Source organism: Halichoerus grypus, chromosome 1, assembly GCF_964656455.1.
Source record: "Halichoerus grypus chromosome 1, mHalGry1.hap1.1, whole genome shotgun sequence".
Classification (NCBI taxonomy): domain Eukaryota; kingdom Metazoa; phylum Chordata; class Mammalia; order Carnivora; family Phocidae; genus Halichoerus; species Halichoerus grypus.
In genome coordinates, this window is record NC_135712.1 from 191614585 (window position 1) to 191626822 (window position 12238).

The window sequence follows — 12238 nt, forward strand, 5'->3', positions numbered from 1 at the left end:
TATAAAAATCCCAGCTGGCACTTTTGTAGAAATTGACAAATTGATCCTAAAATTTATATGGAAATGCAAAGGACCTAAAAGAGTCAAAATCACTACTTTTCTATAAAAGAACAAGGTTGAGGGGGCACCTGGGTGGCTCAGTCAGTTAAGCATCTGCCTTTGGCTCAGGTCATGATCCCAGAGTCCTGGGATCGAGTCCCCACATCAGGCTCCTTGCTCAGCAGGGAGCCTGCTTCTCCCTCTGCCTGCCACTTCCCCTGCTTGTGCTCTCTCTCTCTCTGATGAATAAATAAAATCTTAAAAAAAAAAAAAAGTCTCTTATGGCTTGAAAAAAAAAAAGAACAAAGTTGGAGGACTGACACTACTCAATTTTAAAACTGTAACCATTCTTACTAAAGCTGCAGTAATCAAGACCGTGTGGTATTGGTATAAAGGTAAACATGTAGATCAATGGAACAGGATTGAGTGTCCAGAAATAAATGCTTACATTATGGTCAATTGATTTTCAACAAAGATCCCAAGGCAATTCAGTGGGGAAAGGACAACTTTTTCAAGACATGATACTGGAACAATTATATATGTATATACAAAAAAAAAAAATGAACTTGGATCTGTACCTCTCACCAAATATAGAAATTTACTGTAAATAGACCATAGATCTAAATGTAAAACCAGAAACTAAAAGAAAACATAGGAGAAAATCTTCATGACCTTATCTGTCTTTCATAGATAATAGCCTCAAAAGCATGACCCATAAAAAAGTATCTTAAGTTTGATTTTATAAAATTTGAAGACTTTTGGGGGCAACTGGGTGGCTCAGTCAGTTAAGCGACCGACTGACTCTTGATTTCAGCTTAGGTCATGATCCCAGGGTCCTGGGATTGAGCCCCACATTGGGCCTTCTTGCTCAGCATGGAATCTGCTGGAGATTCTCTCTCTCCCCCCCCCTGCCCCTCCCTCCACTTCCCCCACCCAAATAAATAAATAAATCTTTAAAAAAATGAAGACTTTTGCTCTTCAAAAGGCACCATTAAGAAAATGAAAATATAAGCTGTATACCAAGAGAATATGTTTGCAAATTATCTGAAAGGACTTGTATCCAGAATATAAAGAACTCTTACAACTGATAAAAAGTTAAATAATCCAATTTAAAAATGGATGAAAGATTTGAATAGATATTTCATCAAAAAAAGATATGTTAGTGGATAACGAGCACATGAAAATGATGAAGGATAGGTGGAAGGCAGGCAGGGACAAGGCCCCCCCTCCCAAGAGGAAATCACCCTTAAAAGGATTTTACACCACCCTGAAAGGAGCCCTCCACCCTTTCCTATGTGATAGATAGGTGACAAAAACCTGATTGGATGACAGGATCAGGGAGGGTTAATCAGATTAAAACAGCCAGCTAACAAGCCCATTAAAAATCCCTAAACTGAGAAACTCCCGTGGCAACCCTCTAGGGTTCCTTCTCTCTTTGGGAGCTTTGTACTATCACTCAATAACCTTTGCTTTACCATCACTCAATAAACCTTGCTTTGCTGCCCACGACTCTATCTCATCTACCTCTTCATTCTTCAAAGTGGTGTGACCAAGAACTGTGGGCACCAGCAGAGAAAAAAATCCTGTAACAAAAAGATTTCAACAACATTAGTATTCAGGGAAATGCAAATTAAAAATGCAATGAGATACCACTATATGCACACTAGAATGGATGATAATAAAAAAGATAGACAATACCAAGTGTTGGCAAGGACACGGAGAAATTGGAACCCTTATACATTGCTGGTAGGAATATAAAATCTTTCAGTCACTTTGGGAAACAGCTTGACAGTTTCTTAAAAGGTTAAACATAGACTTACCATTCAACCCAGTAATTCTACTCTAGGTTTCTACTGATGAGAAATGAAAATGTATGTTCATCCTAACATCTGCACATGAATGTTCATGTCAGGGTTGTTCATAATAGCCCCAAACTGGAAACAATCCAAATGTCCATCAACTTGTGAATGGATAAACCAAATGTGATATATTTATATAATGGAAGACTATTCAGCAATAAAAATGAACTTCTGCTACATACTACACGAGTGAACCCCAAACATGTTTTCATTAAGTGGAAGAAGCCAAACATAAAAGACTACATAATTTTTTATTCCATTTATATGAAATTTTCAGAAATTGCAAACATATAGAGGCCAAAAGCAAATCAGTGGTTGCCTGAGGCTGGAGTGGGGATTCACTGCACATGAGCCTAAGGGAACTTTTTGCAGTGATTGAAATGTTTTAGATCTGGATCTTGGTAATGGTTGTATAAGTCTCTACATTTACTAAAAAAAAATCATTGAATTATATACTTTAGAGTGGTAAATTTTATAGTATGTAAATTACACCTGCATAAATCTGTTAAAAAAATATATTGTATTAGTCAGGGTTTAATGAGGGAAGCAGAACCAGTGGATTATATGTGTCCCCTATATTTATCCATATGTATGTATGTGTGTGTATATATATATATACATATGAATTTATTACAAGGAATTAGCTTATGCAATTGTGGGAACAGGTTAAGCAAGTCCAAGATCTATAGGGTAGGCTGTCAGAAAGGGAAGATCCAGAGAGGAGAGAGCAATTATAAAGCTAGCTGCTGTTTAGAGTCTGATTCAATGCATGGCTAAACCTTCTCTTTAAAAGGATTTCCACTGATTGAGTCAGCCTCACCCACATACTCTCCCTAGTTTAACATCAATATACTCGGGATTTGAATTGCATTTGCAAAATCTCTTCATTGCAGCACCAGATTAGTGTTTGATTGAATAACTTGGCGAGGTTGTGGGTATGACACTAAAGACTGCTGTCTTCCTTTAAGTCCACAGCTTGTAACTTAGCTTAAGCAAATGCCAAAAAACCATCATGTACTTATACCAGTATTTTCTTTCTACAGAAAGACAGCTTACTTTTACAAGCAATGAGGATGCTTAACTTGTTCATGCACTCACCCAAATGATGTTTTTAGAGGCCCTATTGTGTGCCAGACATAGGAGTGTAGGCTGTACTCTAATTAACAGAAAATTCTTTATACATGGTGACTGGCACTCTAGGTCAAATATGCTCAAATATTTGTTGAATGACTGTGCCATCAATACACCACCAGACTTACTCATCCCCCAGTTTTATTGATGCACATATTTGTGTAGGCTATCATCCTTCAGATGGAGTATCCAGTGTGCAGCCTCAGATAGCAAAGTTTCACATTTCTATCTCCAAGCATACTCGAAAAACTTACACACCTTACCTTTTTTGCCAAGGATTTCCTGAAGGAAAAGTGCTGTATAAACAAATACCAATATAGAAACAAGATAAATTATATTGCTGATTATTTACAGGGAAGTCACTATGGGAACATTTGAAGACTTCATCCTCCTCTGAGAGCATTTACATAAATCTGTTTTTCAACACATCCAAATTTCCAGTCTTGCAGGTTTCCACAGCTTGAAGATCCTGATTCCCTGGACCCCTTCCAAGGGAAGGCAGTTAGGTAAAAAAAGAAAAAAAAAAAAAAATCTCATTCTCCAACTCTCCATTCGTAAACAATTAGTAATGAACTGAGCAATGAATTACTGTGACAGGTAATCCAATCTGTCGCAGCTCAGCAACTGCCTCTCCAGGCAACTTCTACCCGGTCTCTCCAGCCGCGACGGCGACAGTTTCCATGGCGACAACTTTGTTTGTACATGGCAGGCGGACTGCCCAGCTCATCGGGAGCGGTGGGGTCCCCGAGGTTTCACTCTTCGTCTCCCCTCTTCCTTTCGCCAGAGGAGAAGCTAACTGAACGTTTCCCTCTCGTCTGCGCAGCCGGGAAGTAGTGAAAAACAATCAGATAGGTACTTCCTTGCCTTCAGTTTTCTCTTCACCCTTCTCACAGGGCCGGAATCTCTAACTGGGTGCCAGCAGAATACTCTCTTTTTCAAGGCAGGAATCTCCAAATTCTGTGGGCATCCGCGGCAAGTGCAGTTGGTATCACAGTTAACTGTTCAACATTTACAGGACATTTTAGATTTTCTATGCAACTGTATGCCTATTTTTGCTTGATCATCATATCACTTCCTAGGATGGTAGCAAGACTAAGATACAATATTGGTGTGTTTAAAGATTTTAATGATGTCAAACATCAGCTTTTTTTGGGAGAGCAATTATACCTCAACAACTGGATTTTGTTGTGGTGGTGGTGGTGGTGGTGGTGATGGTGGTTTGCATTTTAGGGGAAAATTTGAACCCAGAATTTTAGAACCATAGGAGTATTTAGAGAGCATCTAATCCAGTTCCTTAATTTCATCTATGGGAAAACTGAAACCCTAACTGGGAAGTGACTGGTTTCATTTCTTCATAGCAAGTGGGATGTAGAGCTATAAGGGAATCCCTGCCCATTTACCTCAACTGTCATTCTTTAGGCTAATACCATACTTGGGAGGAAGATCTCAAAATGTCTGGAAGTTTTGGAATTGATAGCTAAGATATGTTATGAATATACGGAGGCTAATGTTTACAGTAATGGCTTAATGGGCTTTTTCTCCTCAGAGTATAAAGTATTTTAATCTTCAGGAGACCAAGATGTCAGATCCAAACAAAGCTGCAATTAGAGCAGAAAAGGAGGCTCTGAACTTGAAGTTACCTCCTATTGTGCGCCCCCCTGAAGACATAGGTGTTGACACACCAGCACAAAGTAAATTGTTGAATTACAGAAGATCTAAGGAGCAGCAGAAGACGATTAATCAGCTAGTGTAAGTAGCATACTGGTAAATAATTCTTTTCTGGAGTTCAAGTGAAATGCTTAGTGTTCATATTCTCATAAAACAGCTTTAACTATGTAGGTTGTTTATGGACAAAATATCATCTTCAAGTTCAATTGGGGAAACAAAAAAGTAATCACAATAGTAAGTGCTATATATCACTATATATATGTTATATGTCACTTAATGTATAGATATGTCACTATATCTATAGTTAGTATGGGGCTTATGCTAATCACTGCTTACTCTAAGCATTGTTTTTAGCACTTCACCTGTACTTCTCACAACTACCCTATGTGACGGGTACTATTCTTATCTCTATTTTTATAAATGTAGGTATACTCAATGTTTTAGTACACTTACAGACTAAAGAAGGAGGTGCCTCAGGAGTTATGGATTGTTCTTACTCCAAAATCTTTCATCATTTCACATTGTTATGTTGAACTACTTGCAGTTCCATGAGTATATTATGTTTTTCACAGTTTAGTGAAAAATAAATTTCACAATTGCTTCCTGCAATTTCCTTCACTGGAAAGTATTTGTCTGCCTGAATATTTATACTAGTTCTTCAAGGCTGGGTTTATGGATCACCTCCTCTGGAAAGCCTTCTCCTAATCCTTCTTTTTTTTTTTTTAAGATTTTATTTATTTATGGGGTGCCTGGGTGGCTCAGTCGTTAAGCGTCTGCCTTTGGCTCAGGTCATGATCCCTGGGTCCTGGGATCGAGCCCCACATCGTGCTCCCTGCTCGGCGGAGAGCCTGCTTCTCCCTCTCCCACTCCCCCTGCTTGTGTTCCCTCTCTTGCTGTCTCTCTCTGTCAAATAAATAAATAAAATCTTTAAAAAAAAAAAGATTTTATTTATTTATTTACGAGAGACAGTACAAGCTGGGGAGAGAGGAGAGGAAGAAGCAGACTCCCCACTGAGCAGGGAGCCCGATGTGGGGCTCGATCCCAGGACTCTGGGATCATGACCTGAGCTGAAGGCAGATGCTTAACTGACTGAGCCACCCAGGAGCTCCTAATCCCCTTTGTGCAGCTTTAACTTTTTCTACATATTTCTCTTACATCAGTTTATTTAGCGATATTACCTACCAACTGTTACACAAACATTGTGCTTGTTACTAGGGAGACCAAAGAGATTACAACAGAGGGGATCGTGTCTTTATATTCTAGTGGGAGGAGAGAGACAGTAAACATTTAAAAACAGACAAACAAAAAGAGTATGTTAACCTTTTAAGTAGTGATGGATACTATGAAGATATAAGATTGTGGGATAGAGAGTGACAGGGAAGGTATCCCTAGGAACATCACAGGAAAGTCCTGTGGAGATGATATTTAAGTAGAGATCTAAAGAGTAAGGAGCTGGGGCACCTGAGTGACTCAGTCGTCAAGTGTCTGCCTTTGGCTCAAGTCATGATCCCAGAGCCCTGGGATCGAGCCCTGGGATTGGGTCCTGGGATTGATCAGGGCATTGGGATCCCTGCTCAGTGGGGAGCCTGCTTCTCCCTCTCCCTCTACCACTCCCCCTACTTGTGCTCTCTCTCTCAAATAAATGAATAAAATCTTACAAACTGAGGGTTGTTGGAGTGGAAGGGGGTGGGAGGGATGGGGTAGCTGGGTGATGGGCATTGGGGAGGGTATGTGTAGTGGTGAGCACTGTGTATTGTGTAAGACTGATGAATTACAGACCTGCCCTGAAACAAATAATACATTATATGTTAATAAAAAAAATCTTAAATAAAATAAAGTGTAAGAAGCTTCTCATTAAAAAAAAAAAGAAGCTTTTCATTTAAATAAACGGAATAGCACTCTAGCAAAGGGGATGGCAAGTGTTGAAAGCTCTGGAATATGAATGCTTTCTTGTGGTCTGGGAGCTGACAAAGGCCAGTGTCATTAGAGTATCAGGAACTTGGGGGTGAGTGGTGATATCAGGTGAAGGTGGAGAGAAAGGTGGGGGCAGAGTGTGAAAGGCTTTGTAAGCCATACTAATAAATTCAGATTCCATTTTAAGTTCAATGGGAGCCATTGAAATGTTTTAAACTGGGACATGACATGAAAATCAACTTACAGTTAAAAATATCAGTCTGGCTATTAAGAATAGACTGAGGTGGAAGGGAAGAGGGCAAGAGTAGAGGGAAACAAGAGACGAGGTAGACTGCTTTTGTAGTAACATAGATGAGAGCTTTCGGTGGTTTGGATAAGGCTGAAGACAGTGGAGGAGGAGAGAAGTATATTTATAGGGGATAGGTTTGGATTCAGAATCAGTAGGACTTGCTTTGGTAACAAGGTGGATGGTAGTGTCTATATTTATAGAGAATCAGAAGTCCAGAAGATCGGGGAGGTAAATTTTGAAGTTGAGGTGCTTATGTGACATCTAAACATATGAGGGAATATGTTAAGTAGGCAGCTGGGTATATATGTGTATATATGTATATATATATCTGTATATATGAGAAGAGGTCTAGGCTAAAGATAAAAATTTGGGAGTCAGCAGAATGTAGATGATTGTTAAGGCTATGAGGAATAATTCAAATCACCTAGAGAGAGTAAAAATTGAGAGAAGGCAGCCCAGGAGTAAGCCTTTAGGAATTACAATATTTATATTATATAATATTTATTTTTTATAAAATAAAAAAATTTTATTTTTTTAATTTAATTTTTAATAAAAAATTTTTTATAAAATATTTATTAAAATATATATTTATTTAAGATTGTATTTATTTATTTGAGAGAGAGAGCAAGGGGAGGAACAGAGGGAGAGGGACAAGCAGACTTTGCACTGAGTGTGGAGCCCAACTTGGGGCTTGATCCCACAACCCAGAGATCATGACCTGAGCTGAAATCAAGAGTCAGACACCCAACTGACTGAGCCACCCAGGTGCCCCAAGAATTATAATATTTAGATGTTGGGTACAGAAGGGTCAACCAGCAAATAGATCGAGGAAGTGTGATTTCCTCAACAACACAGTGTATTGTGTCTTCGTTGCCATTCTCTTCTACTCACTTTGACATACTTGAGGGCAGAGATCTCAACACAAAGCACAGTATCTGACATGTTATTGTTGATGAATAAAGGAATTTATTTTAAAGATTTTATTTATTTATTTGAGAAAGAGAGAGAGCCCAAGAGGGGGGACGGTAAGAGGGAGAAGCAGACTCCTCACTGAGCAGGGAGCCCGATGCGGGACTCGATCCTGGGACTCCAGGATCATGACCTGAGCCAAAGGCAGTCGCTTAACCAACTGAGCCACCTTTAAAGGAATTTTTAAAGGAGAAACCTAACTCTTATGCTTTGTAAAGATGTGTAAGTAGTACCTCTCTCATTTGGGTGCTTAATAACAAATAGTGTCTCAATATTACCTGAAGCAGGGGCGGCGCCTGGGTGGCTCAGTCGTTAAGCGTCTGCCATGGGCTCAGGTCGTGATCCCAGGGTTCTAGGATCGAGCCGCGCATCGAGCTCCCTGCTCGGTGGGAAACCTGTTTCTCCTCCCCCTGCTTGTGTTCCTTCTCTTGCTGTTTCTCTCTGTCAAATAAATAAATAAAATCTTTAAAAAAAAATTTACCTGAAGCATGGTGCTGTACTAATACTGAGATTAGAATTGCCATGTGTTTATTTAGGATAAATGCATTTGCAATGAAAGGTTTTTATACCAGCAACACATTTTTCTGGAAGACTGTGGATTTTGTGATTGTCAGTCTCTTGCTACCTCTACCTGTTAGGAAATAGGAACGTAGATTTCCCTGTTTCAAAGGTGGGGTGAAGTCTGTTGATAGAGAGAGCTCTAGGACTGAGGTAGGATGTAAGGTGTCCTGGGCATAACTGGGCCCCTTCTGTGACCAGTGCCTGGGAACACTGGCTGAAAAAAAAAATCATTCTGTAGCTTTCCAGAGTCCCAGGAATGAGTCACTTCTTCCTTGGCCACTATCTCCCTCTTGATTCAGACCAGCCTTTCTCTCCTTCACTGCACGGAGTCTCTCACACAGTTCCTTTGAAATTATCCAATTTTTTGTTCATTTATTTGTTTTTGACTGTCAACACACAAAGCAAAAACAGAGAATGAAAAGGCTCACTTTTATATTCTTCCCAGCTCCTTTTATTTTTAGCCAGTAGGAGAAAACACGCTGCAGGAAATTGCTGCTATCTTAAAGGGTGGCTTTTATATATAAAGAGCTCAAGGAGGTCAAGCATATTTTTGTTGGGATAATTGCTGTGCAAGTCAGCTAGTGCCAACTAGCGTACCAAAGTATAAGGCAAATTCCTTGAAAGTATGGATTGTGGAGGGCTAGGCTCTTTGGGAAAATAATGACAGATGAAAGGAAGTCTGGTTGAGGCCTTGATGATTCACAAAGAAAAGAGGAAGAAGGATATTCCAGCCACATTTCCTACTTCTTGTGAAAAAGCCTTTGGAATTTTAGTTTAGTCATGCTCACTAAGAGTTAACATGGAAATGAGTCTACTCAAAAAAGCTAATTCAGGGGCTCCCGGCTGGCTAAGTCAGTAGAGCAGGGGACTCTTGATCTTGGGGTCAAGAGTTGAAGCTCCATGTTGGGCTTAGAGCATACTTAATAAAAAAAAAGCGAGTTCAGTCTTAGGCTGCTTTGATAAATGTAAAATGTCTAGAATGCATGATAGAAAATTTTCACTCTGCACCGGTCAAACAACATCTGGAATTCTGGAGTCACACTTTAAGAGGGATGTTGATAAACCATAATAGCCATGGAAGAGAGAGGAATTTTGATAAACCATCTCATTAGAAGGAGGCTGATTTGCTTAATGGGTAAGAGTGTAGACTGGCATCTATACTGGCCTGAGTTCATATCCTGTCTCTGCAGCTTATGAGCCATGCATGAATTTGGCAAGTTAAGTAACTTGATTTATCTTCATCTTCCTATCTGTAGTATGGAGATAAGAATCGTGCTTTTCTCTTAGGATTTTTGTGAGAGTTAAATGAGATCCATGCATGTAAAGATCTTAAGCCAATGCCTAAAACATAATAAGCTCACTGCAAGTGGTAACTTTTATTGACAGGAATAGTTGAAAGAACTGGATAAGTATCATTAAGTTTCAGAAGGGCAACAGAAAAAGAATATGAATTTTTGTGTATAGCTCTGGAGAACCAAAGTTACAAGGATATAACTCAATATAAAAATTTTGTTTCTAAGAATATAAGCTAGCTGACCATAAATTGGGCTACCTCAGAAAGTGATGAATGCCATCCCCCTCACTCATCTCAGGGTACAACTCGATATTTTTGAGAGTATTTGTGCATCAAATAAGGTCTGAATTAGATATATGAGATTTTTTCCAAATCCACAGTTCTGATCATTCCATAGCTATTTATTGACCTTGATGGATACTATCTAAGTATTGTGGCTAGAGCAGTGAGCAAAACAGACATGGCCCTTGTCTTTATGGAACTTACCAGTCTATGCATTTATAGTTTTGGTGCCCATCTTTTCCTTGAAATTCCTTTTGGTTCTCCTCCTGCCTCTCTGATCACATCTCCTTTGCCTCCTTCAATTGTGGTTTTTTCTTATTCCTGTCATGTTTGGCGTCTTCCAATCTTCTTTCTCAGGTCTCTTTTCTTTTCCTTGTATACTCTATGCTTTGGCCATCTCCCCCAGTGTATTTACCTTTACAAACTGGTAGATTTGTCTTCCTAAAAATGTTTCCATGCTCAAAAACTCTCAGCAACTCCCCATTGTCTATTGAATAAAAAAACCCTGCTATTTGAGGCCCTTAGTTGGATATTCCAGTCCATTTCTCCAAACTAATCTCCATTTGGTCCCAGCTCCCTACTACTCCCTGTTTTTTCCTTTGATTATTCCCTTGACTTTCTGTTCCTCGGGAGAGTCATGTTTGTTCAGATCCATCTACCCAGGAAAACTACATCTCCACCTGAAATCCCCTCCCTTATTAAAGCTCATTGCAAAGGCTAGTTTGTTCATGTAGCCTTAATAGACACCTCCAGGTGGAAGTGAACTTGTCCCCTCCTCTGAACCATCAGGGCCCCATGCCTTTCATATGGTACCTGTTTTTATCTCCTCACCCTTTCAGTTTATCAATTCCTTGAGATTTGTTGCTGTTATATTTTAATAAAACCTAGTAGAGTGTCTTGCATAATATGAGCATTCAATATTTGGTGACAGATGGATTAGAAAATGATATAACTTTATTTTATGGATGATAAATTCCTATGTTCAAACTATTTTTTAAAAAGATTTTACTTATTTGAGAGAGAAAGAGAGAGAGAGCTCAAGCAGGGGGAGGGGTAGAGGGAGAGGCAGGGTCCCCACTGAGCAGGGAGCCCGACGAGCTGGAGGACACGTGGCTCAATCTCAGGACCCTGGGATCATGACCTGAGCCAAAGGCAGATGCTTAACCGACTGAGCCACCCAGGCGCCCCTCTTTTCAAACTATTTATCAAGTACCTACTATGTGCCCAGGTACTGTTCTCGGCATTAGGGACAAGGCAATGAATAAAATAGTCTAATAGTCTACAACGTATAATATGTCAAATGGTGGGTAAATTCTATGAAGCAAGGTAAGTGAGGGTAAAGAGGTTGGATAGTGAAGGAAGTGATATTTAATATAAAGGGTAAGGTAAGGCTTCTCTGACAGGGTGGCTTTGGAACAGGGACAATACATATGAGGGCCTACTAAGCATCAGGATTAACTTAAAATTTGTAAGTTTGAATTGGAAAAAATTTGATTTTTATTTTTAGTCTCATTTGTTTTATAGTATACACAAATAATTTGAAAATTAAGGTCTCATTGATAATACTACTGGGATTTGTTTCTTTTGTTTCTTTTCTTTTTTTTTTTTTTGGAGTTTCCAAAGGGATTTGTTTCTTAGAGAAAATTCAGTAAGATAAAGAACTCTTGTATTTTTTTGTATTTTATTTTATTTTTTTTACTTAAATTCAATTAGCCAAGGTATAGTACATCATTAGTTTTGTTGTTGTTTTGTTGTTGTTTTTTTTAAGATTTTATTTATTTATTTGACCGAAAGAGAGACAACGAGAGAGGGAACACAAGCAGGGGGAGTGAGAGAGGGAGAAACAGGCTTCCCACTGAGCATGGAGCCCGATGCAGGGCTCTATCCCAGGACCTGGGATCATGACCTGAGCCGAAGGCAGACGCTTAACGACTGAGCCACCCAGGCACCCCCATCATTAATTTTTGATATAATGTTCAATAATTCATTAGTTGATAAAGAACTCTTGAATATCTCTTCTGTAAGTATAGTTGAAAAGATGTTCAAATTGTAATATTTTATTATGATGATTATTATTTAAGTAAACTTTACCCCCAGCGTGGGGCTTGAACTCATGAGATTGAGTTTAAGAGTTGCACGCTTCACTGACTCAGCCAGCCGGGCACCCCCAAATTGTAATTTTTTTTCAAATATTTATTTATTTGAGAGAGAGAAAGAGCACGCAAGCATGAG

General features: G+C 39.2%; 1 protein-coding gene across 1 annotated transcript in view; it reads left to right on the forward strand.

Annotated features, from left to right (window-relative positions):
* The first annotated feature begins 4608 nt into the window (after positions 1-4608).
* Positions 4609-12238, forward strand: part of DNAH12 (dynein axonemal heavy chain 12) — a 232143-nt gene continuing 224513 nt past the window's right edge. The window contains exon 1 of the mRNA XM_078076858.1: positions 4609-4778. Coding sequence (XP_077932984.1) covers positions 4609-4778 — 170 coding nt within the window. The remainder of the gene's footprint in view (positions 4779-12238) is intronic.